At 43.1% G+C, this 26039-nt stretch overlaps 1 protein-coding gene across 1 annotated transcript in view; it reads left to right on the top strand.

Annotated features, from left to right (window-relative positions):
• LOC132385214 (suppressor of tumorigenicity 14 protein-like) overlaps positions 1-12294 on the top strand; it is a 131460-nt gene extending 119166 nt beyond the window's left edge. Inside the window, exons 18-19 of the mRNA XM_059957136.1 lie at positions 5147-5283; positions 10927-12294. Coding sequence (XP_059813119.1) covers positions 5147-5283; positions 10927-11088 — 299 coding nt within the window. The 3' untranslated portion in view covers positions 11089-12294. The remainder of the gene's footprint in view (positions 1-5146; positions 5284-10926) is intronic.
• The last annotated feature ends 13745 nt before the right edge of the window (positions 12295-26039 follow it).

Raw genomic sequence — 26039 nt, 5'->3', positions numbered from 1 at the left:
CAACTTGCACGTCAACTTTGAGGGATTTATGGATGTGAACCCTAAGGTCCCTCTGGTCTGCCACACTGCTAAGAATCCTGTCATTAACCCTGTATTCTTCCTTCAAATTTGACCTTCCAAAATGAATCTCTTCACATTTTTCTGGGTTGAACTCCAACTGCCACTTCTCAGCCCAACCCTGCATTCTGTCAATGTTTCAAAGGTACATTTAGGTGCCACATGGGAGATTGGTGAGTAAAATCAGAGCTCATGGCATTGGGGGCAGGGTTTCAACATGGATAGAAAACTGGTTGGCAGGTAGAAAGCAAAGGGTAGCAGTGAATGGGTGTTTCTCGGACTGGCTGGAGGTGACTAGTGGGGTACCACAGGGCTCTGTATTGGGACCACAGCTCTTTACGATTTATGTCAACGATTTAGATGAGGGCATTGAAAACTATTATCAGCAAGTTTGCTGACGATACTAAACTGGGTGGCAGTGTGACATGCGAAGAGGACATTAGGAGAATACAGGGAGACTTGGATAGGCTGGGTGAGTGGGCAGATACTTGGCAGATGTCATTCAATGTGAATAAATGTGAAGTTATCCACTTTGGAAGCAGGAACAAGAGGGCAGAGAATTGTCTGAACAGTGTAGAGTTGGGTAAGGGAGAAATGCAAAGAGACCTAGGAGTCCTAGTTCACCAGTCAATGAAGGTGAATGAGCAAGTGCAACAGGCAGTGAAGAGGGCAAATGGAATGTTGGCCTTTGTTACAAGGGGAATTGAGTACAAGAGCAAGGATGTCCTTTTGCATTTGTACAGGGCCCTGGTGAGACCACACCTGGAATATTGTGTACAGTTTTGGTCTCCAGGTTTAAGGAAGGACATTCTGGCAATTGAGGAAGTGCAGCGTAGATTCACTAGGTTGATTCCTGGGATGGCAGGGCTGTCTTATGCAGAGAGATTGGAGAGATTGGGCTTGTACACGCTGGAATTGAGGAGATTGAGAGGGGATCTGATTGAAACGTTTAAGATAATTAAAGGATTTGATAGGATTGAGGCGGGAAATATGTTCCAGATGTTGGGAGAGTCTAGTACCAGAGGGCATGGATTGAGAATAAGAGGTCAGTTATTTAAAACAGAGTTGAGGAAGAGCTTCTTCTCCCAGAGAGTTGTGGAGGTGTGGAATGCACTGCCTCGGAAGACGGTGGAGGCCAATTCTCTGGATGCTTTCAAGAAGGAGCTAGATAGATATCTGATGGATAGGGGAATCAAGGGATATGGGGACAAGGCAGGGACTGGGTATTGATAGTGAATGATCAGCCATGATCTCAGAATGGCGGTGCAGACTCGAGGGGCCGAATGGTCTACTTCTGCACCTATTGTCTATTGTCTATTTTAATGTCAGAAATGTATACAATATATATCCGAAAATTCTTTTTTGTTGTAACCATCCACGAAAACACAGGAATGCCCCAAAGAATGAATGATAGTTAAGTGTTAGAATCCCAAAGCTCCCCTCAGCTACCCCCCTCCCACCAGCAAAAACAGCATCAGCCCCCCCACCGAGCACTCAAGCGTGCAGCAAAGCATCAATAAAGACACAGACTTGCAGTATCCCAAAGACTACTCGTTCACCCGGTAATTCGACATTCCACGGGCTCTCTCGCTCCCTAATAAGGGAAAAAGAGATGTCTCCGTTTCACAGCGAGATAGGAGATATAAACAACTCGCTGATTTATGATGTTAAAAGTTCATTGCAATGCTTTTTGCCCAAAGAGCTCGGGTCTCTGGGCACACAGCCAGCTTGCTGCTTTCGATCTTCTGTCTCCCACGACACACCAATTTCCTGTAGAGGCACCAACCTCGAGTCTGCCCACCTCCAGAACCATGGAATCCCGAAACTCCGAAGGTGCGCTTGTCTTCTAGGCGGCGCCTTTGACACAGTCGTGAAACCCCTGAGAGCAGGTCCCATTCCCGCAAAGAACCATAGTCAGCGTGTAACTCCAGGTCAGGGTCTTCAAAAGAACCCTGAAAGGGAAGAATAGAGATATTAAAGATAGAAATAGAACTGTTCCCGAAGATGTAAGCAAAGGAGTCGCCTTTAGGCACCATTAACGCTCCTAAGCTCCATTGCAACCTCCAACATCCTTCTGCACTCTCCATAACTCCACCAACATTTGTGTCATCGGCAGACTTACTAATCCACCCTTCCACTTCCTCATCCAAGTTAGTTATAAAAATCACCGAGAGCAGGGGTCACTGCAGAAGACCACTGGTCACTGATCTCCAGGCAGAATAAGATCCATCTGTAATCACCCTCCACTTCTGTGGACAAGCTAATTCTGTATCCAATTTTCCCTGGATCTCATGCCTCCTGACTCTCTGAATGAGACCACCAAGGGGAACGTCATCAAATGCATAACCATATCCACTGCTCTACCTTTATCGATGTTCTTTGTCACATACTCAAAGAATTCAGTCAGGCTCATGAGGCATGACCTGCCTCACACAAAGCTGTGCTGACTCTCCCTAATCAGATTATGCTTCTCAAAATACTTGTGAATCCTGTTTCTAAGAACTTCCAATAATTTGTCCATCACTGAAGTAAGACTCACCAGTTCTGTAATTACCAGGGTTATTTCAGCTCCTTTTTTGAACAAAAGAATAACTTTTGCTACTCTGGTGCTGCTCGTGTTCAGTGTGGATGTAAAGGTCATCATCAAGGGCACTTCAATATCTTCCTTTGCTTTCTGTAGTAACCTGGCATTTATCCTGATGTTTTTCAAAAGTTATAGCATATTTTCTCTTAACAACATGTTCAAGCATATCAGCTTATGGTGCACTGTCCTTACAAATGTCAGGGCCCTTCTCACTGGTGAATACTGATGCAAAGTATTCACTAATGGCCTCCCCTATCTCTTCCCAAGTGTATATTTCTTCTGCTATCCCTGATCAGTCCTATCCTCACTCTAGCTATCCTCCTGTTTTTCACATGTGTAGAACACCTTGAAATTTTCCTTAATCCTACTCGCCAAGGTCTTTTCATGCCGGCTTCTAGCTCTCCTAAGTCCATTCTTCCTTACTGGTTGCCTTGTAACACTCTAGAGCCCTGTCTGATCCTTGCTTCCTAAACCTTAAGTAAGCTTTCTTCTTCTTGCCTGTGTGTTCCACATCGCTTGTCAATTATGCTTTCTTCACGCTATCATCCTTTCCCTGCCTCAATGGGACAAACCTATCTGGATCCCCCAGCAAGTGCTCCTTAAACAATCTGCACATTTCTGTGCATTTCCCTGGGAACAGATGTACTTGCAGTATACTCCCCAGTTCCTGCCTAATAGCATCATAGTTCCCCCTCTCAGTTATATACTTTCCCATACTATCTGTTGTTTTTTGAATCTTTACATCATGTGCCTGCATATCTGTTCCTCAATGTTCAGGTGGCTTTTGTTTGTGCGGAGGGGTTGGGTGTCACTGGGGGTGGACACATAGTATAATTTCATCAGAGTGATTATACCTATCTTTTACTACTTTTACCTCTTCTCTAAAACATCAAAACCCTTGAACACTAAGCATCCAGTCCTGTTCCCCTGTTAACCAAGTCTCTGCACTGGTCACAATATCATACTTCCATGTATTAGTCCATGCTCTATATTCATGATCCTTGCCTAATACTCCTGGTATGAAAATGAACACACTGCAACCCATCCCTCCCATTCATGTCCATCACTTTGCTCTTGCCTTCAAAACTTAGTGGTTCTGACATCACATTCCGTTCAATCCCTCCAGTTTCTGAATGGTGTATTGGTTCCCATCACACTGCCAAACTCGTTTATACTCTCCCCAGTAGCACTATCAAATCTCCTGGCCAGGAAGTTGGTTTCCCTCGGTTAAGATGCACCCGGTCCCTCTGGTACTGGTCATCCCTGTCTCAGAAGAGATTCCAATGATCCAAGAATCTGAAACACATTCCCTGCACCAGTTCTTCACCTACACATTCCTGCCCTAACTAGAACATAGCATCAGGAGTAATTCAGGATTATCCAGGAGTCCAATTACTATTTATTTATTGAGATACAGTGCAGAATAGGCCCTTCTGGCCTTTCAATCTGCACCCCAATTTAACCCTAGCCTAATCACAGGACAATTTACAATGACCAATTAACTCACCAACCAGTATGTCTTTGGAATGTGAGAGGAAACCCGTGCAGTCACAGGGAGAAGGTACAAACACCTCACAGGAAATGGTGGGAATTGAACCCTGATCGCCTGTACTGTAAAGCATTGTGCTAACCACTACGCTACTGTGCCACCCAGGGACATCCATTTAGAATGGAGATTAGGAGGAATTCCTTTAGCCAGAGGGTGGTGAATCTGGAGAATTCATTGCCACAAGTGACTGTGGAGGTCAGATCATTGAGGGCATTTAAAGTGGAGGCTAGTAGATTTTTTGATGAGTCAGGGTGCGGAAGGTTACAGGAAGAAGGCAGGAAAATAGGATTGAGAGGGAAATGGATCAACTATGACCAAATGGTGGAGTGGACTCGATGGGCTGAATGGCCTAATTCTGCTCCAATATCTTATGGAGTCATCCAGAGATTATCCAGGAGTCATCCAAGGACCTGCTTTCCAGCCATTTTCCTGATTCCCTGTGACTACTGCACAGGAGCTCGTACCCTTTTCTACCTGCATCATTGGTGCCAATGGCTGCTCACCCTCCCTCTTGAGAAAGATGAAAAAGAAAGATGCCTCCATCACTGCCCATAGGGCTGCCCTCGCCCTTTCACTGCCTCCAGGTACCACTGCTCACTGCTTACGCACAGTCTGTTAAAGGGAATCAGCAGTAAATCGTGGAGTAAAGTGCCACTTTGTGCAGAAAATTTTTAAGAGTCTTAGAAACAGGAGCAGAAGGAGTTGGCCATCTTGTCTGTCGAGTCTGTTCCACCATTCAATAAGATCATAGCTGACTGGTCATGGACTCAGCTCCATTTCAGTCTCAGAGTTATGGTAGGTGCTTTTGGAGATGAGGGAATGCCAGAGGAGGAGCTACATGACCAGAGAGGTTGGACATCACTCACAGGCAGTGAGTTGTTGTTGCTAATATTGCCAAGTCAGTGACACTTGTGTTCAGGAGATGATTTACTAGCCCTTCCGTTTTCCTTCTGCAGGTGCTGGGGCCAAGGTCTTGCAGAAAGCAGAAATACGGATCATCAAGAGAGCTGTCTGTGATGATCTGCTGAGTAGTGCGGTCACCTCCCGCATGTTGTGTGCTGGTTACCTGAGTGGAGGCATTGATGCGTGCCAGGTAAGGCCCTGCACACTGCTCTGTACACAGCAGATTACCAGGGAATGCAGAGTCGATGGGTTCATTTGCTTTACTGAACCTTTAAAAGCCCCTCTTTCCACATGTGACTGACACCCTCACTGGAATGTATGTAACATTGGCTGTGAAAAGTAGCTGTTGTGTTAGGCTTTTTATATTAGTGACCAAATGGTCTCTGTGAAAGTTCCATAGAATAAGCTGCTCACACCTTATCTGACCATTACATGGACATTCTATAATGGACATAGAAATTCAGAGTCCATCACACTGGCAGAAAGATTGGCATGGCAAATAAAGCACGCTGCACAAAAATGACCCCGTGCCTGCACGTAGGATAGATCTGAGAAGCTCACAATAAATCAGAGTGTGGACTTGTGTGCAAAGCTTTGTTTTGAGGTAGTATTTGTTTTCAAAGTTGAATGCAGGTAAGACAAGCTCAAGATGGAGCATGATTACACACAGCACAGTGAAACAGGGTTCAGACAAGGCCTAGGTGAGAGGGAAAGGAAGGGAATGTTTGGGTGAAGATGCTCCAAATGATGTGGAAAGGTGAAATGAGAAGACGGTCCCACTAGTCTGACAGAATGGATGCAGGGTGGAGGTCTGTCCTGAATGAGGAGTGTTGAATCATTTGGAATTTGAGGTCAGTCATTCGGGACTGGGAGGAGGGGATCAAAAATAGAAAACGTTGGAAATATTTAACTGTTAATGTTTCGGGTTAGTGACCTTCCAGGATTGGAGAAAGGTCAGCAACTTCCCTTCCACAGCAGCTACTTGATTTGATGATTGTTTCCAGCATTTTTGTTTGCAGTTCAGAATTCCAGCAAGTGGGAGATGAAACTTTGGAGTTCCCCTCCCAGGAGGGCTGTGAAAGCTCAGTAAATTCAAACACTCTCTCTCCCCTCATGACACCCCCACACCCTCTTGCCTCTCCCTGTGCTCTCCCTTTGCCTCACCTTCCTTCTCTCCCTCCCTCCTCCCTCTAGGAAACACAGACAAGGTAAAATAGGAAGGCAACATGAGTGAATCTGCAGATGCTGGAAATAAATAAAAACACAAAATGCTGGCAGAACTCAGCAGGCCAGACAGCATCTATGGGAGGAGGTAGTGACGACGTTTCGGGCTGAAACCCTTCATCAGTGGTGAAGTGGTGAACCCTCCTGATGAAAGGTTTTGGCCCAAAACGTCGTCACTACCTCCTCCCATAGATGCTGTCTGGCCTGCTGAGTTCTGCCAGCATTTTGTGGGGTTTTTTTGTAAAATAGGAATATTGGTCAATTTAGCCCTTCAAGCTTACTCTGTATTTCAGTACAATTATGGTTGATCCTCTGTATCGGTAGCATATTCCTGATCTATCCTCATGCCTGTTGATTTGTTTTGAGATTACAGATCTCTCATCCTCAAATGCATGCAGTTGCTGCTGTATACAGAGAGGTACCCATAGGTTCACCATCTCTGATTGAAGAAGTTTCTTCCACTGCTTTTTTCCATCACCTTGCATGCCCTTTGCCCTTGCATTATCCCTATCACTTGGCTGCTGCCTGCCCAAGTCCCATTCTGGACCCCTCACCTGTGTCCTCTAAAGACTGATTCACCCCTAGTAATCTTCTATACGGTTCGATGAAAGATTATGACTGAACACCATGTGCCTCTAATGTGGGCAGAGAAGAGATAGCTGCATCTCCATACACCCTCCCCCTATTTCTACACTTTGATTTTGCTCAATTTGACCATTCATTTAGTTGATCTAAAACTTAATACACACAATTCCCCAAAAATCTGGAGTGAAAAAATCGTGAACTTGCAGCTGGAGATTTTTCCTAACAGAATTGCAGTGCAGATTCATAGTGCTGTAAATCGTAGTGATGTACAGCGCAGAATTGTAGTGACGTACAGCACAGAATCGTAGTGCCATAAATCATAGTGCCGTGTAGCGCAGAATCATACTGCTGTAAATTGTAGAGCCGTGCAGCACAGAATGGTAGTGCTGTAAATTGTAGTGCTGTGTAGCGCAGAATCGTGGTGACGTACAGCGCAGAATCATAATGCTGCAAATCGTAAACAGCGCGGAATGGTAGTGCTGTGTAGCGCAGAATCGTGGTGACGTACAGCGCAGAATCATGCTGCAAATCGTACACAGCGCATAATGGTAGTGCTGTGTAGCGCAGAATCGTGGTACCGTACAGCGCGGAATCGTAGTGCTGTAAACTGTAGTGCTGTGCAGTGCAGAAATGTGCCCAATAATTTACCATGTCAAGTCTGACTATCAGGTCCTATTTATGCTAATCCCATTTACCAACTGTTTGCCCACAGCCTTGTTTATTTAAGTGCTTGTTAAAATGGGAGTTGCTGCCCCTCATGGACGTATCAACCAGTTGTGAGAGTCCCTGCCTCAACTAGCTTCTTGGGATGTGTGCTTTATCCTTTGCCTGGAAAAATGTTTCTCAGTTCCCCTCTAAATCATTTACGCCTTGTCTTAAACCTTTGCTCTCTGTTCTTAGACACTACTGCAATAGGGAACTATCTACCCTATCTAGATTGATCCTCGCACAGCATGGAGACTTAACCGTGCTGAACATTGTGTCTTCCTGAGTAAGTCCCATTTACCCACATTTGGGTTGTAACCCTCCTAAACCTTTCCCATCTATGTACCCGTCCATAACACTTTCAACTGTTGTACCTACCCCTACCATCTCCTCTGATAGCTCATTCCATTTACCATGTCCTACTTTGGGGGAGAAAGAAAATGTCCCCTCTAAATCTTACCCCTCTCACCTTCTAGTTTTCAACTCTGCGACCCATGAGAAAAAGACAGTGACCATCCACCATATCTATTGCCCTTCTACAAGGTCTCAGCTTCCTCTGCTCCAAGGAAAACAGTCCTAGCTTATCCAGTACCTCATTATAGCTTAAGCCCTTCAGTTCTGGTCACCATCCTATAGGAAGGATATGATTAAACTGGAGAGGGTGCAGTAAAAATTGACAAGCAAATCTTCAGTGCACCTTCTCCTTCCAGAACCAGAACTGCACATCATTTCCAAATGCTGCCTCACCAGTGTCCTATACAGCTGTGCTACCTACGCATCAAATAATTCCGTACACCAAAGCAAACAAACCCAGCTTTTTCCATCTCTTCTCGTACTGTAACGGCAGTGCTACATCCCACGCAACATTCGTCTGTATGTTCTCCAGTGTAATCTTGCCCTTTCTATAGTGTGGCAACCCGAAATGTACAATAAACTCTTGCTCAGCTTAACCAATGTTTTATAAAGTTGTACCAAAACCTCCCTGCTCTTACATTCCACACCTGGTTAAAGCAGGCAGGTATCCCATGTATCAGCTTCTCCGCATTTAGCTAACCTGCCCTTGTATAATAAGGCCTCTTTGTTCTTCATTGTTCCCACATGATCTATGTCCAGTCTTTATAAGTCCTCCTAAAATGAATCACCTCACCCTTACCTGTTCAGTTTGGTCACCCTGCTGTAGGAATGATACCATCAAGCTGGAAAGAGCGCAAAAAGAAATTGAGGATGTTGAAGGCCTGGGTTACAGGGAAAGGTTGAGAAAGCTAGAACCTGATTAGGCAGAAACTAGGGAGAGTTAATTGGACACAGTTGTTTTTGGGCAAGTCCACACATGTGGAGGGTGTTTAAGGACCAACTGCACTGAATGCAGGACAGGTGTGTTCCAGTCAGAATGGCGAGGTAAGGAAAGCTTGGATATCAAGAGAGGTGCTGATTGTAGTCTAGAAGAAAAAAAATGTACATAGGTTTAAGAAGCTAAAAGTTAAGCAGGATACTTGAGGATTATATAAAAAAAAAAGCCAAAAAGGAACTCAAAAAGGAAATTTGGAGAGCCAGGGGGGATTATGTATTTGGAGGTAATTATATAAACAAGGTCCTAAATGAATACTTTTTGTTTGTACCAAGAAGAAGGAAGTGAAAGACAGTGAGATCAGTGTGGATCATGTTAGTACACTAGGGAATTTTGAGATGCAGTAGGTAGTATTGGGTCTCCTAAAAAACATTGTCTTCAAGGCCTGACGGGATATAACCCAGGTTATTGAAAGGCAGAAGATGAGATTACTTGAGGCTTTGACCAAGATTTTCATGTCCTCTCTAGTTACGGGCAATGTCCTGGAAGAATAGCAAGTAGTGAATGTTGTTACATTGTTTAAGAAGAGAAATCGAACGAATCCTGAAAAATGATACATTGATGAATTTCATGTCAGTAGTTGTAGAATCATATAGCCAAGAGCCTTCGAAATGCCTCTGGTAGGGAAGCTATTCCAGAGCATTCTAGAAAATAGGATTTATGACCATTTGGAGATACATTGCTTAATTAGGGACAGTCAGCATGGCTTTGGGTGGGGCAAGCCATGCCTCACTCAATTGAGTTTTTTTGAGAAGGTGTCAAGGGTGATTGATGAGGGTACAGCTGTGGATGTTGTTTTCATGGATTTTAATTAGGTGCTTGTATCAGTATTTACTGAGAAAGATGTAGAGGATTCTGGAGAACATGCTAAAATGCTAGGATATTTCGAGAGTAGGAAAGAGGTAGTGCTGAATCTCTTAAAGTCAGCATGGTTTCCTAAAGAGGAAATCTTGCCTGACAAATCTTTTGGAATTTTTTGAGGAATTAAATGGGCAGGATAGACAAAGGAGAACCAGTGGATGTTGTTTACTTGGATTTTCAGAAGGATTTTGACAAGGTGCTGCACATGAGGCTGCCTGGCAAGATAAGAGCCCGTGGAATTACAGGGGAGTTACTAGCATGGGTGGAGAACTGGCTGATCAGCAGAAAACAAAGAGTGGGAATAAAGGGATCCTATTCTGGCTGGCTGCTGGTTACCAGTGGAGTTCCACAGGGGTCAGTGTTGGGACCGCTGCTTTTTATGATGCATGTCAATGATTTGGACTACAGTATTAATGGATTTCTGCCTAAATTTGCCGATGATACAAAGATAGGTGGAGGAGTGGGTAGTGTTGAGGAAACAGAGTCTTGCAGAGAGACTTAGTTTAGGGGAATGGGCAAAGAAGTGGCAAATGAAATACAATGTTAGAACGTGTATGGTCATGCACTTTGGTGGAAGAAATAAATGGGCAGACTATTATTTAGATGGGGAGAGAATTCAAAATGCACAGATGCAAAGGGACTTGGGAGTCCTTGTGCAAGATACCCTAAAGGTTAACCTCCAGGTTGAGTCGGTGGTGAAGTTGGGCTTGGCAGTGGGAAGTAGGATGGGATAGGGGTTGGTCCTGGAAGACCACTGACTTCAGTTCCTGATTGGCTCTGCAGACGTGCAATGAGATTGGGGTCTGTGGGGAGGAATCGGTAGGGAAGCAAGTCAGGATGTTGTAGGGTTTTGGGAGTTTGCTTACTCTGCCATGCATTGCTTCTGGGCCACTGGGGAAATCTCGCTGCAGTACTGTGAAAATCTGTAGTGGAGTTACTGCAGACAGACATTTAACTCTCGGTTTGACCAGGAATTATCAACTCAAGGAAGAGGATAGTGTGGGGAGTCACAAGCTGCACCAGTGACTGTGTTTAGTGTGAATGTTCAATCCAGGCCCATCCTGCTGTCCGCCGTCTGCCTGAGCTAATAGTTTTATTGTTTGGTTTCAGGGTGACTCTGGCGGCCCCATGTCCAGCGTGGAGGAAAACGGGAAAGTATTCCTTGCTGGCATTGTCAGCTGGGGAGACGGCTGTGCCAGAAAGAATAAACCAGGGGTCTACACCAAGGTTTCAGAGTTTCGACAGTGGATCAAGCAGCACTCTGGGGTGTAGTGCATTGAGGTGTATGTCGTCCTAGCCTGGTATAACAGAGAAATTGTTCTATCATGGAGAACGGAAGTTTGGCACAGAGACTCTCCCAAATTGTAGATAATGTATAAAGTTTTCCTGAAATCAATTCCATCAGTGAAGATGTTCTGTGGGGTGATTGGTTATTTCTCATCATACTGATCATAAAACGCTCAGTGGTGTGTGGGCGGGGAGGGGGATGAGTACAACGAGCTGGAATGCTCCAGGTAACCTTCCCATCCTCCCCCCGTACAGATAGACTGAAGGTTGGTCAGACTGGGCTAAGAGCAAGTTGCCTTTTAGTTCAATTCACTTTATAAAATTCTGTGAAGGAAAGTAACTATTCCGCTTATGCTAGATTGTGTGTATTGAATTCAACATTACCAAACCTGCTGGGAACCTAAATGATTTTTTTCCCAACTAAATGTACAGCCATTAGCATTTACCATGAACTCACAATGACTCTTGGAACATTCCCAACCATCAGTAGATTGTGTTTTTATTCTGTGATGTATATGTAATTTGACATAAGGATATTTAACTTCTATTTTAGTTTTATTCGGTCTGCGTGATGATTGTGAGAGGCTGACCTCATTGTTACTCCCAGCACACATTAATGAAAGAATCACTGTGTCTGCACAGAATGGGGTACAAGGTGGACCCACTGACTGGGAAGAGCACCCTTCTTCACGCCCCTGCTGGACTCCTGCCTCCTTGGGGTGTCTGCAGTGAGTTTATCTCTGTCTGCTTCATTGACTTTTGATGTCAAGTATAAAGCATGATGGAAAAACTCAGGAAAAAAAAAGCAAATGTAGAGTTTTAAGTTATCAAGACTTTTCAGAGAGCTCATGTTCACAACCCAGTCAAGGCCACCAACTGGTAAAATGATGGTTTGAATGCAGCAAGGGTTTTTGTGGTTTGGATGAAATTTGACACGACCGTACACACAGTCACTGAGCCATGTTCCAAAAGGTTGTAGTTCAGCTGAGCTGATCCTTTCCAAGTGCATTTCTCTGTGGATTCTTCTGAAAGAGATGGAGACAAGAGTGCCTTCCTGACGCATGTGCTGCTGTTTTTAATTCTGCTCTCTGCTTTCCCACTGCAGGGTCACTGTTTTACTGATACTGTTTCTTGCTCAGCAGTGTTTTTATATGCAAACTTTTCTACTAAAATAAACTGGAAATGAGTGTACCTTGTCTTATTTGAGTTTCATCCTATTTACAGAGTTATACAGTACAGAAATGGACCCTTTGGCCAAGTTGTCCAGTTGCTCACATTATAGAGTTTTTATTTTACTTTGAGCTCTTGCAATGGTGAGTAACACAAACTGGTTTGGACCTGTACCAGCTCATGGTCTGTGGCCCTGAAGTGACAGGGCCTTGTGTCCTTGAGAAAGCAGGTGTGGCTGAAGAATTGGTGAATGGGCAGAGTTTCAGATCTGTCGATCATTGGGATCTTCTGGGAAAGGAGTGACCTGTATAACCCAATTTCCCTTGGGATCAATAAAGTATGTCTGTCTGTCTGTCTGCACAAAAGGGGCTGGTTACACCTGAACCCGAGGGACCAATGTCCTTGGGGGGGGTGGGGCTAGGGGTTGAAAGTAGGTTGGCAGTGGGGTGAAAATCAGAGTGATAGATCAGAAGATGAAGCAGTTGGTGTAAAGGTAGATGCAATGTAAGGAAGGTTTTGTGTACTGTTCGGCTAGGTCTTTCAGTATAAAGAAACAAACTATAACAAGATCAGAGTGAATCACATGATTAATGCATTTATTATTTTACTTGCAAGGGAAGATATACTTCCTGCCAAGTTTCATCTGGAAATATATCTCTGATCTTCCCTGTTGTCAAACATTCCCTGTGGCCATAAAACAATTGTCTCTCATCAAAAAAAAAGTCTGTTCCCATATAACAAGTTCATAAGTTTTCTCTTTCAAACCAGCAAAGCACCTCATAGCCTCCATTTCATTATATTGCATTTTTCAAAAGTTACAAATTCTTAAATGGTTACAGGCATGTACCAATGATTATGCCATAATGTAGGGTAATTAATCACCATCCTCTTCCTGAAGTGCTATAATTGTAAAACTGATCTCCCACTTTCTTAATCTTTTCAATAACCTCTCGGATAAGATCTGAGTAGTAAGTGATGTCTTCAGATTGATGTGGCATGTCAATTCAACATTCTTGTCCAATCAGAGTATATGTGATAAAACAAAGTCCCAAGCCACTTGGTTCTGCAGTGCCATTGTATGGACAGCTACCAATTCTGCCAACAATTTAGATATTGCTTGTGGAGTGGGTTTGTTCGAGAGCATATGCAGTTTCATTTGCTAATGTTTCCAATGGTGATGTCATGTTAATCATTTCCTGTGCCTTACCAGTTCCATAGGTGAGTGTTATTTTCCCCAGGGACAACACTTTAAGTCCTTTTACTCTGGCATTGGTATTGTCTTACAGAGGTATATACCTTCCTCCAAAACACTTGTTTTTTCCAAATTTATATCCCCATCTTCTCCCAGTGACATTCTGGCTGTACCAGAACGTACAGGGGAAGAAGGGGTTTATGTTTCTGAGTCCCAGCATCGTTGTACCAACATACCCAGGGCAGAACCAATCAAAGTAACAGTTCATCTGTTTCATTAAAGGGCAAGAGTACACAAAGCCCACCCACTTCCATGTGCCTGGACATCCATACAAACCCATCACCTGAGAACATTGGTCCTGTTTGCACATATGCAAATCGATCATAAGAAAGTATGTGTGGTAATTGCATGTGTCAGAGAAAAAGACCAGGGCTAATCCAACCACTGTCATTCGGACTCTTAGTGGTTTTATTTTTTTTTCATGTTGTTAGGCACCTTCTTACAGTGAGAGAAGTGAATCTATGAAGGCTTTTCTATTACTTTGATGTCTGTATTAGTAGCCAGTAATACCTGTAATGTCAGGATGCTGTTCATCGACTATAGCTCAGCATTTAATACCATCATTCCCACAATCCTGATTGAGAAGTTACAGAGCCTGGGCCTCTGTACCTACCTCTGTAATTCTATCCTCGACTTTCTAACTGTAAGACCACAATCTGTGTGGATTAGTGATAATATCTCCTCCTCGCTGACAATCAACACTGGCACATCTCAGGCATGTGTGCTTAGCCCACTGTTCTATTCTCTCTATACCCATCACTGTGGCTAGGCACAACTCAAATACCATCTATACATTTGCTGATGATACAACCATTGTTGGTAGAAACTCAGGTGGTGACGAGAGGGCGTACAGGAGTGAGATACACCAACTAGTGGAGTGGTGTTGCAGGAACAACCTGGAACTCAACATCACTAAGATGAAAGAGCTGATTGTGGAGTGCAGGAAGGGTAAGATGAAAGAACACATACCACTCCTCAGAGGGATCAGGTGGAGTGAGCAGTTTCAAGTTCCTGGCTGTCAAGATCTCAGATAACCTGGTCCCAAAATATCGATGCAGTTATAAAGAAGGCAAGACAGTGACTATACATCATTAGGAGTTTAAAGAGATTTGGTATGTCAACAAAAACACTCAAAAACTTATATAGTTGTACCATTCTAACAAGCTGTGTCACTGTCTGGTATTGGGGTGGTGGGGGGGAGGGGGAGAAAGAAGGTCGTAAACTTAGTCGGCTACTAACCTACAAAGTACCCAGGACATCATCAAGGAACGGTGTCTCAGAAAGACAGCACCCATTATTAAAGACCTCCAGCACCCAGGGGATGCCCTTTTCTCATTGTTATCATCTGGAAGAAGGTACAGAAGGCTGAAGGCGCACACTCAGTGATTCTGGAACAGCTTCTTCCCCTCTGCCATCCAATTCCTAAATGGACATTGAACCCGTGAACACTACCTCACTTTTTAATATATATTATTTCTGATTTTGCATGATTTTTAATCAATTCAATGCATATATACTGTAATTGATTTACTTAATTTTTTTCTTCTATATTATGTATTGCATTGATCTGCTGCTAAGCTAACAAATTTCACGATATGTGTTGGTGATAATAAGCCTGATTCTAAAATGGTCCTTTAAATGGAGGTTCCAAACAATTCTTTCTTCTAAATGTCTGCACCAGCACATAATCTCCGGGCTTGATGTCATAGCACTTACTATAGCTAATGGTTGCTCTAGTCCACTTTCCTCACACATTTGCTCAAGTTTATTCTTAAATTGCTTCATTTGTCCTTTCCACGAGGTCTGCTGACTGAGAATGGAAATAATGATTCACCTGTACAGCTTTGCATACTACTTTAATTACTTTGCCAGTGAAATGAGTACCGTTGTTGCTAGATAGTTTCCAGGGGATCCCAAATTGCAGGATTATTTCCTTTAACAAATATTTCATTTCTGTACAACACACACAAAATGCTGGTGGAACACAGCAGGCTAGGCAGCATCTATAGTGCGCTGTCGACATTTTGGGCTGAGACCCTTCGTCAGGACCCAGAGTCCTGAATTTCCAGCATCTGCAGATTTCCTCGTGTTTGCTCTTTTAATTTCATTTCTGTAACAGCATCATTGTTTCTACAAGGAAATGTTTCAACCCATTGTGAGAACACATCAATAATGACTAATACATACTTATACCCTTCACTTTAAGACAATTCAATAAAGTCGATCTGTAAGTGTAAAAAAAATCTGGTAGGGTGTGAACCCCTGTTACTTTTACCAGTTTTCCTGGATTTTGCAAGGTGCATCTCACATTGTCTACAGATTTTTTTCTGCAACTCGAGATACTCCAGGGTCATACCAAGTTTGGTTTATTTAATTAATCATACACCTCTTGCTGCATGTGTGAACTTGTGAACACATTGGGCAATCCATGGCACCAATGTACCTGGGGTCACAACGTCTTTATCAGGATGAAGCCACATACTACTGTGCTACTTACAACCCAGCTTTTCCCTCTAAACTGTCAACAAAGCAAATTAAATTGACATTAACGGTAGGAGTATCAGTAAGGCTTGTGTCACGATTTCACAGCAGTGTGGATCAGTCTTCCTCCATGGAGAGAAGAGTGGCCGGATTAAGAGTTGCACAGCGAGTAATTCTTAACATTCGGTTTGTTAATAATTCGATTTTGTACTTAGTTTGTGTGGTAAACTACATATACCTGTCTGGACACGCCCCTCTGCTGACTGCTCCTGTGGCTCCTCCCACAGACCCCTGTATAAAGGTGATTGGGGCACTGCTCCTCCCTCAGTCTTCAACATGTCATGCTCCCTTTTGCTCTTAATAAAAGCCTATCGTTCGCTTCCAGTCTCCGAGAGTTATTGATGGTGCATCAGTTTGCCTAGCAGGGGTAAGGTGTTACATGGCACAGCACGTCAATATGTGCTGAACAGCAAGGCAAGAAGCTGCCAGTGCGCAATCTGATAAACCTCTGGCTGTTGGGTCTGAGCACAGAAATAAACAATTGTCCTTTGTCTTTCCTTGTGATTCTGAGTCAAAACGATCTGAACAAACTATTCATGGTGAACAGAAGGTGAAACTCCCTTCTTCTAGTCTGGGAGGCCCAAAACTGAGGCAGATATTATTGTTTCTTTTATATGTTCAAATGCTTCTTCAGCTTCCAGGCTCCAGCATAATGGATATGCTTGACTGGGAACAGATATTTTCTGGAGGGCGCTAACAATAGCTGCATAATCTAAAAATCCACTCTCTACAATGCACAGTCATCCCCAGGAAATGCTTCATTTCCCTGTGAGTCATTGGCTGCAGGACTTTAACTATTGCTTCAATCTGAGTCTTAATCAATGATTTTTGTATTCTGGGATAGGGTACGTCCTAGATAAGTAACTTCAGGTCATACAATCTGTAGTTTCTGCTTTAATACTTTATGACCTTTCTTAGCTAGCTTATGTAAAAGGTAGCTTCCTTGCTTGGGGAGGTCGACAGGAGGTCATCCAGGTATTAGAGTAGAGCCCCCTGGGAAAACCCTTATTCTTCTATTTGCAATTTATACGACAAAACACTAATTGAATCAAAACCATTTTCCAAGGAATCTCAAATTGAAAATCAAAGTCAAAGGTTTCGGTAACATCTTTTATATTCTATAAAAGGAAGCAGTCTTACTGATAAAGCAACTTTTAGATTACCCTAAAATATTCAAATCTTTCCAAACTTGTTAATTTTCAAATTCCCAATTTAATTACCTTCCAATGGCCAATTTCCTCCAAATGCCTGTTTCCCTTACAAATGTGGGCATCTCATATCCGAATACAGCTTCACAAATTTTTACCTCAACTCAGATTACATCTAGTCAGTATGAGATCTGAGATTTTTAAAATCAATTCCACAAAAAAAGAAACACAACCCCAAAAAGAAGCGGACGAGACAAAAATAAAACAATCTTGTACTATTCTTCTTTGAAGTAACGTCAAAATATAAAATACCCATCATGAAAGGCTTTCACACTTTTTTTTCCAAAGGATCAAGGAAAAGAGGAGAAAAATCTGCTGGGTGGGGGACATTAACACATTGATGCAACCTCTTTCAGGCACAGTCTCTTAGAACAACACACACACACTTGTGCACGAACTCATTTGTGACCACACTACATGCAAAACCATTCACACTTCAAACCATTTCAGAAAATCTCTTGTTCCTAAGGGTTAAATCATTACAGCAATATTCAGTTACAATTTGACAACATTGAGGAAATATGTTCTTTCAAGACTCTAAAACAAAGAAATCTTGGAAGTTATTCATCATGCATAAATAAAGAACATTCAACACATTTAAAGCATGAACTCACCACATTAACCAAAATTCCAACACATTCTGTAACTGCAGTCCCTGATTTTTGCTAGGATTTAAATTACATTAACCGTTGGCTCTACACTTCCGAGCACATTGACCCCACATGACCACAGCGTGTAATTTGGTGTATTTCACTCTGGTAACTGATTACATGAAACAACTCTCTAGAATCATTGCTGAGCACATAAGTTGCAATTTCCTTGGCAATATCCCTCAGCTGCTGTACGCCGAACGGGGTCTATTTTGGTTTTGATTTCCTGCCCTGGCTCCTCCCTCTCAGTTAGTAACTGGGGGTGGTGGGGTGAGGAAGCTGCTCATCAGAACCATATCTGGTCATCTTATCTGCTAAATCATTCCAATCCATATTTCCATATTCATCTTCTTCCCCTTTCAGATCCAAAAGCATATTTTATTCCTCTCTGCAGCAAGTTGTCTCTTCAGCTTTAAACACTTTGTATGATTTCCATTGTTACTTTTTCTTTTCATGTGTTGACTTCTCTTTCTGGATCAGAGGAAGATGCACTCTGCCCCATGTGCTTTCTTCGTTCTATTTACATTTACCAATAGTCTATCAACTTACCAGTTCTCACTATAGCATCCTGTGGGGTTTAATAAACTTCAGTATTTAGTTCTGGTGTCCCTGACACCCTTTCATTATTGGATAGTTTGCTAATTTCCTTTCTCATATTACCTCAGAAAGTTTTCACATGTCCCCGACACTAGGTCAACCTACATAAAAAATATCCAATGTATTAGTACACATGCATCCCAGTCACAGGGTCATCCTGTATAAGTGTCCCCTAACATGAAAAACTATCCAACACATTTGTGCACATCTCTTTCACATGTCCCAGATACTAGGTCAACCTCTTTCCTTACTCTGTCATCGCACCAAATGAGTCAGAATCATGACAAAAGAAACTGATCCACTCAAGACCATAGCATTGATTGCAGGGTGAAAGCCAGATAAAGCTGAAATAGAGCTGCCAAGGGTAAAACTGCCAATGGTCCTTCAGTGGCCACAAATCCCGATGAGTTTGCTCTAGGCAGTTCTGTCCTCAGAATTTCCCGTATCACTGTCACACCTAGACAAGCAGTCTTGGTAGAACTTCCAAATTCTGTTATGCATCATTCAACTAGGTCTTCCAAGATAAAGAAACAAACTGCAACAAGTTCAGAGTGGATCAAATTATTAATGCATTTATTATTTTACTTGCAAGGGGAGGTATATTTCCAGGCCAGTTTCCACCCAAATCGGCAAAACACCTTAGAATTTCATAGACCCCCATTTCATTACATTGCATTTTACAAAAATTACAAATTCATAAAGATTTTAGGGTTACAAATATGTTTCCACAAAGGATGGGAAGTGGACAGAATTTAAATGCAGTCAGCTGGACGTGTTGAAATACTTTAATGTGAGAAGCGTCAGGAACAACAATGATGAACTTAAATTTGATTTATTAGATTTATTTATTAATCACAAGTGCATCAGACCATACAGTGAAATGTGTTGTCTGCATTAACGACCAATGCAACCTGAGGATGACCTGGGGCCAGCCCTCAAGTGTCGCCACGCAATCCGGCACTAACATAACATGCCCAGCACATTCAACAGAACAACACGCAGCCAACATATGACCAGCAACAACAGTAAAACAAATCACTTTCCCACTCCCCCACCCATGTACTCAGATGGGCCTCCAATCTCCAGACCATGGTGCCAGACTCAGTAACCTCTGGACTTCAACCCAAGGATTCACCAATCAGGGGCTGACTGACCTCTGACCTCAAATCCTGGGGATCACCAGCACTCGTGTTTTGGGGTCCACAGACCTTGGACTTCCACCCTCGGATAGTGCTGCCCTCCAACCTCAGACAGCTCAGACCTGAACTCTGACTTCCAGCTCCTTCCCCTAACTCTATATTTACTGTCCCTGACCCCTCATGCCCCTCATCCCCACCCATACCCCTAACCTGACATTGATGGAATGTAGAGTTGGGCTAAGAAGTGGCAGATGGAGTTCAACCTGGAAACGTGTGAAGTAATACAATTGAGAATGTCAAACATGAAGGGTTAATAGCAGGATACTTAGCAGTGTGAAGGATTGGGGTCCACATCCATAGATACCTCAAAGTTGCCATGCAAGTTGATAGGGTGGTTAGGAAGGCATATAGTGGATTGGTCTTCATTAAACGTTGGATTGATTTCAAGAGCTGAACTCTTTTAGACCACACTTGGAAAATTGTACTTAGTTTTGGCCACCTCATTATAGGAAGGATGTGAAAGCTTTAGAGAGGGCGCAAAGGAGATTTACTAGGATGTTTGCTGCCTGGATTGGAGAGCATGTCTTATGAAGATCAGTTGAGTGAGCTCGGGCTTTTCTCCTTGGAACAAAGGAGGACGAGAGGTGACTTGATAGAAGTGTACATGATGATGAGGCAAAGGTCAAGTGGACAGCCAGAAACTTTATCCCAGGGTGGAAATAGCTAACAAAAGGGAATTTTAAGGTGATTGGTGGAAAGTATAGGGCGATGCCAGGGGTAAGTGAGAAGTGTGTGGGACGTGCTGCCAGAAGTGGAGGTAAAGGCAGATAAATTCAGGACATTTAAGAAATTCTTAGACAGACACATGGATGAAAGAAAAATTGAGGGTTATCTAGGAGGGAAGGGTTAGATTGATCTTAAGAGTAGGTTAAAAGTTTGGCACAACATCGTGGACTGAAGGGCCTGTACTAGTCTATGCATGTTGTTATGAAAAGGAAACCCAGTTTTGAGGAATATAACATGTCAACTTGCACCAATTTCAGAGGCTGCTTGATTTATTGGATAAAGCTTAGAGGAAGAAGGGGGAGGACACTGGAGAACAACCATAGAAATTTTGATGGTCTAGGTGCTATACATGGTGAGCAAGCATGTTTTGGTCACATCTATCTTCTCAAACAAGTGGACTTAATGCTTTAGGCACAAATGGGAACACCCTGCACATTTAACCAAACCTTATTCATAACCGTGAGCTGCCTCCTTAAAAGAACAAGCACACGGTCTGTCAGGCACAAAGGCGGCTGATTGCAGCTCACAGTTCAGTACAGATTGCATATTGTCAGCAACTGGTGCTTGACTGCCCACAGAGGTTCAAACTTGAACATCCTAGACCCCATCAACATTCTGAATCCTGGGGGTTTTATTTATAAACATATTTGCATAAATCAACTGCTATTGCTTTGAATTGTGTGGTGTTCCACACCCTGCACATTGTACTTTCCTTAAAACACCACATTGCAATTGTTTCTGCTCTTAAGTCCAAGGAGTTTCAGACCCACTTTACCAGTCACATCAAGTATTTTCTGTGCAGGACATGTACCTGGGCTTTTAGCAACTGAACACTGACCAGTCTTGTTGGATTCATTGAAAAGCACAGTGTTGCTCTGCCTCACAGCACGTCCATGTTCGTCCTCAGTGCCTTTCCTCCCACATCTCAAAGGTGTGCAGATTGGTATGTAAATCAATTGCCTGGGTGTAGAGGTGTGAAGTGGAATCCGGGAACGAGGATAATGAAAGGGATTTGGCACGCTGAGGGTTTGCTCTCTAACCCTACAGTTCACCTTTGTTGTTGGCCCAAGGATAGTGAAGTAACACTGTGTGGTTTAAGTTCCATGTTTTGGCACACATTGTAACTTATGCCCGTGTAAATTGTCGTCTGTCATCAATCCCAACACGTCTGGTATTTCAAATATTGTGAACATTTCAGGTTCCCTTCCAACACTGCACGCAGTAACAGAAGTGAGCCTGGCCACCGTGAAGAAGCTACTGTGACGGTTAGGCACAAAGATTGGAGGATTGCTGAGTAAGTCTGTCTTGCCCTCATCCCTCAGAGGCCTATCCACAGACTCGTTACAAAGGTTCAATGGAGAACTGAATATACAGTATACCGAGCAATATATTATTTAACTTCTGTTGGCACTTCACCTCTGGTGCCTTGGGTGACACTATGCTGCTGCTAACGTTGATCTTCGGTCAGAAGTAATTCAGTGTGATAATTTTCTTCCAGCATTTGTACAAGCTCAGTGTTACCATTGACCAAGTATATACTGCCTAGTGTATCTGTTAGAACCATTTCTATATGATTTCTCCGAGGTTTTTGAATTTTTGGAAAAAAATGTGACCATTCAGCCCTTTAAGCCTACATCAGTGCTCTGAGTATTCCCATCAGTCCCATTCTTCTGGAACATATTCTGTCTTACATGCTTGTAGACTCTTCGCCTACCTCTCCAGCCACCTACTAACACCAGGTAATTCCTGCCATGTGAGGGTTGTTCTACCATGAGTAGCTATATACATTGGATCTTTATTCCATGCATACAGCAAGAGCTGGAAGAACTAGGATGAGGGTAGGAAACGTGCCAGGATGCAGAGGATGTGTGTGATGATGTAAGTGAGTACTTTGCATCAGCATTTACCAAGGTGAAGGGCATGGAGGATAGGAAGATCAGAATGGAGCATGGGCATTTTGACATAAAGAAAGAGGTAATGCTTGGTCTCTTGGAGAACACCAAGGTGGACAGGATCCCAAAACCTGATGAGGTATACCCCGGGTCATTGAGGGAGGCAAGAAGTGAGTTTGCATGTACCTTGGTCAAGATCTTTCTGTCCTCTCTAACCACAGGCAAGATTAGCTAATGTTCCAATGTTCAAGAAGGGAAATAGGGATAATCCTGAAAACTATGGGTCAATGAGTATCACATCAGCTGTAAGGAAGTTAATGAAGAGGATTCTCAGGGATAAGATTTGTGAGTATGGCCTAATTAGAGACAGTCAGCATAGTTTTGTGCAGGACAAGTCATGTTTTTGAGAAAGTGGCAAAGGGGATTGAAGGTAGAGCTGCAGATGATGTCTATAGAAATTTTAGTAGGGTGTTAGACAAGGTTCCTCTTGGGAGACTCATCCGGAAGGTTGAGATGCATGGGATCCATGGGGATTTAATTGGCTTGCCCATACAGTACAAGACATAGAGATTGATTGGACATTCTGGTTGGAGGTCCATGACTCTGGTGTTCCACAGAGATACTGAAACCTCCGATGTTTGTTAAATATTTAAATAACATAGATGAAAACGTAAGATTGGTGGTGAAGTGGATAGCACAGAAGACCGCCAAAGGGTACATAGAACAGTTGCGGACATGGGTGGAGAAACGGCTGATGGAGATTAATCTGGGCAAGTGCAAGATGTTGCACTTTTATCAATTGTGAAAGGACAGTACAAAGTTCAAAAGTTCACAGTAAAATTTATTATCAGAGTACATACATGTCACCACATACAACCCTGAGATTCTTTTTCTTGCGGGAATACTCAGCCAGTCTATAGAATAGTAACTGTAAACAGGATCAATAGAAGAGTAGTAGCATAGAAGACAACAAATTGTGCAAATGCAAAGATAAATAAATAGCAATAAATAACGAGGGCATGGAATAACAAGAGGCTTTAAAGTGGGATCATTGGTTGTGGGAATATCTCAATACATGAGTGTAGTTTCTCCCCTTTGTTCAAGAGCCTGATGGTTGAGGGGTAGTAACTGTTCTCGAACCTGGTGGTGTGAGTCCTGAGGCTCTTATACCTTCTGCCCGATAGCAGCAGTGAGAAAAGAGAATGACCTGGGTGGTGAGATCTCTGATGATGTATGCTGCTTTCCTATGGTAGTGCTTTAAGTAGATGTACTCAAATGCTGGGAGGGCTTACCCTTGATGTACTGGGCCGAATCCACTACCTTTTATAGGATTTTCTGTTCAAAGGCACTGTTAATGACAGAATCATGGACAGCTTGATGTACAAAGGGATCTTTGAGTCCAAATCAATAGTGCTCCGAAAGTGCCTGCAAATGTTAATATGGAGGTATAGATTGTGTGTGACATGCTGGTCCATTTTGACAAGGCATTGATGTCAAAAGTCAAAGTTATGTTACTGTTTTAGAAACTCTAACTAGGCAGAATCTGGAATATTGTATCAAGTTCTGGTCATCCCACTATAGGAAGGATATTGAGGCTTTGGAGAGGTTGCAGAAGAGGTTTACCTGGATGCTGCCTGGGCTATAAGGAGAGGTTAGATAAACTTGTAAACATGAGGAAATCTGCAGATGCTGGAAATTCTAACAACGCACACAAAATGTTGGTGGAACACAGCGGGCCAGGCAGCACCTATAAGGAGAAGTGCTGTCGACGTTTCGGGCCGAAACCCTTTGATGCTGCCTAGCCTGCTGTGTTCCACCAGCATTTTGTGTGTGTTGTTAGATGAACTTGTGTTGTTTTCCCTGGAGCAGCTGAGACTGAGAGGAGACCTGATAGAAGTTTATAAAATTATGCAAGGCATAGATAGACAGCCAGAATCTTTTTCCCAGGGTTGGAGTGCCTCATGTCAGAAAGCATGCAGTTAAGGGGGGGGGGGGCACAGTTTTTACACAGTGTGGTGGGTCGCTGGATTGTACTGCCAGGGGTAGTGTTGGAAGCAGATTTGATAGAGCTGTTTAAAGCTGTTTACATGAATATGCAGGAAATGGATGAATATGGATCATGTGCAGACAAAAGGGATTAGGTGACATTAGTTTAATTCCTTTAGCACTGTGTTCTATATATACCTTGACAAATGAGGCATACTTTGTTTGAAACATGCAACCTTGAGGAAGCATGACAGGTAATGTTGAAATGTTTCCACTAATCAGAGTCTTAAACTAGGGGACTTACATACAAGCTAAAAGGATAGTTAATTAAAACTTGGGTGTGCAGAAATTTCTTCTTGTTGACGGTGCTGAATCTCTAGGTGGTTGTGGAGGTAGATAAGTGTTTGAAGGCTCAGGTACTGAGGGTGATAGGATTCTGTGGGGAGCTGGTTGAAGATGGATAGCGGAACAGAGTTGAGAGGCTGAGGAACTCCCCCTGCTGCTGATCTCTTGTGTTCTCATATACACCAGCAGTTATTTACTGTGGCTACTGCATCTACCAGCTCATAGAACCATAGAACACTCCAGCACAGTACAGGCCCTTCAGCCCTCCATGTTGTGCCAATCCATATAATCCTTAAAAAATGTACTAAATCCACACTACCCCATAACCCTCCATTTTTCTTTCATCCATGTGTTTGTCCAAGAGGCTCTTAAACACCCCTAATGTTTTAGCCTCCACCACCATCCCTGGCAAGTCATTCCAGGCACTCACAATCCTCTGTGTAAAAAAAACTTACCCCTGATGTCTCCCCTAAACTTCCCTCCCTTAATTTTGTACATATGCCCTCTGGTGTTTACTATTGGTGCCCTGGGAAACAGGTACTGACTATCCACCCTATCTATGCCTCTCATAATCTTGGAGACCTCTGTCAAGTCCCCTCTCATTCTTCTATGCTCCAATGAGAAAAGTCCCAGCTCTGCTAACCTTGCTTTATATGACTTGTTCTCCAAACCAGGCAACATCCTGGTAAATCTCCTCTGCACCCTCTCCATAGCTTCCACATCCTTCCTATAATGAGGTGACCAGAATTGAACACAATACTCTAAGTGCGGTCTCACCAGAGATTTGTAGAGTTGCAACATGACCTCTCTACTCTTGAACTCAATCCCCCTATTAATGAAGCCTAGCATCCCATAGGCCTTCTTAACTACCCTACTGACCTGTGCAGCGACCTTGAGGGATGTATGGATTTGAACCCCAAGGTTCATCCACACTCTTAAGTAACTGACCATTAATCCTGTACTCAGTCTTCTGGTTTGTCCTTCCAAAATGCATCACCTCACAGATTGAACTCCATCTGCCATTTTTTTTTCCCTCTGGCTCGTCAGGGGAAATTGGAAGAAAGCTACACAATACAATGTAATACATTGTATACATAATCTTTGAACTTACTCCCTCTCACCTATTATTAGACATTTTGATCTGGGGTAAAAATACTCATCTATGCCTTGCTTAATCTTATAAACTTCTACCAGGTCTCCCCACAGCTTCTGCTGCTCGAGAGAAAACAACCCATGTTTGTCCGACCTTTCTGTGTAGCTTGGGCCGCATCCTGGTGAATTTCTTCTGCACCCTCTCCAAAGATTCCACCTTATTCCAGTAACAGGGTGACCAGAACTGCATACAACACTGCAAGTCCAGCCATTTTATC

The sequence above is a fragment of the Hypanus sabinus genome, chromosome X2 (genome assembly GCF_030144855.1).
Source record: "Hypanus sabinus isolate sHypSab1 chromosome X2, sHypSab1.hap1, whole genome shotgun sequence".
Taxonomy (NCBI): domain Eukaryota; kingdom Metazoa; phylum Chordata; class Chondrichthyes; order Myliobatiformes; family Dasyatidae; genus Hypanus; species Hypanus sabinus.
Note: the sequence above shows the minus strand (reverse complement) of the source record. Positions and strands in the feature narration are given on the sequence as shown.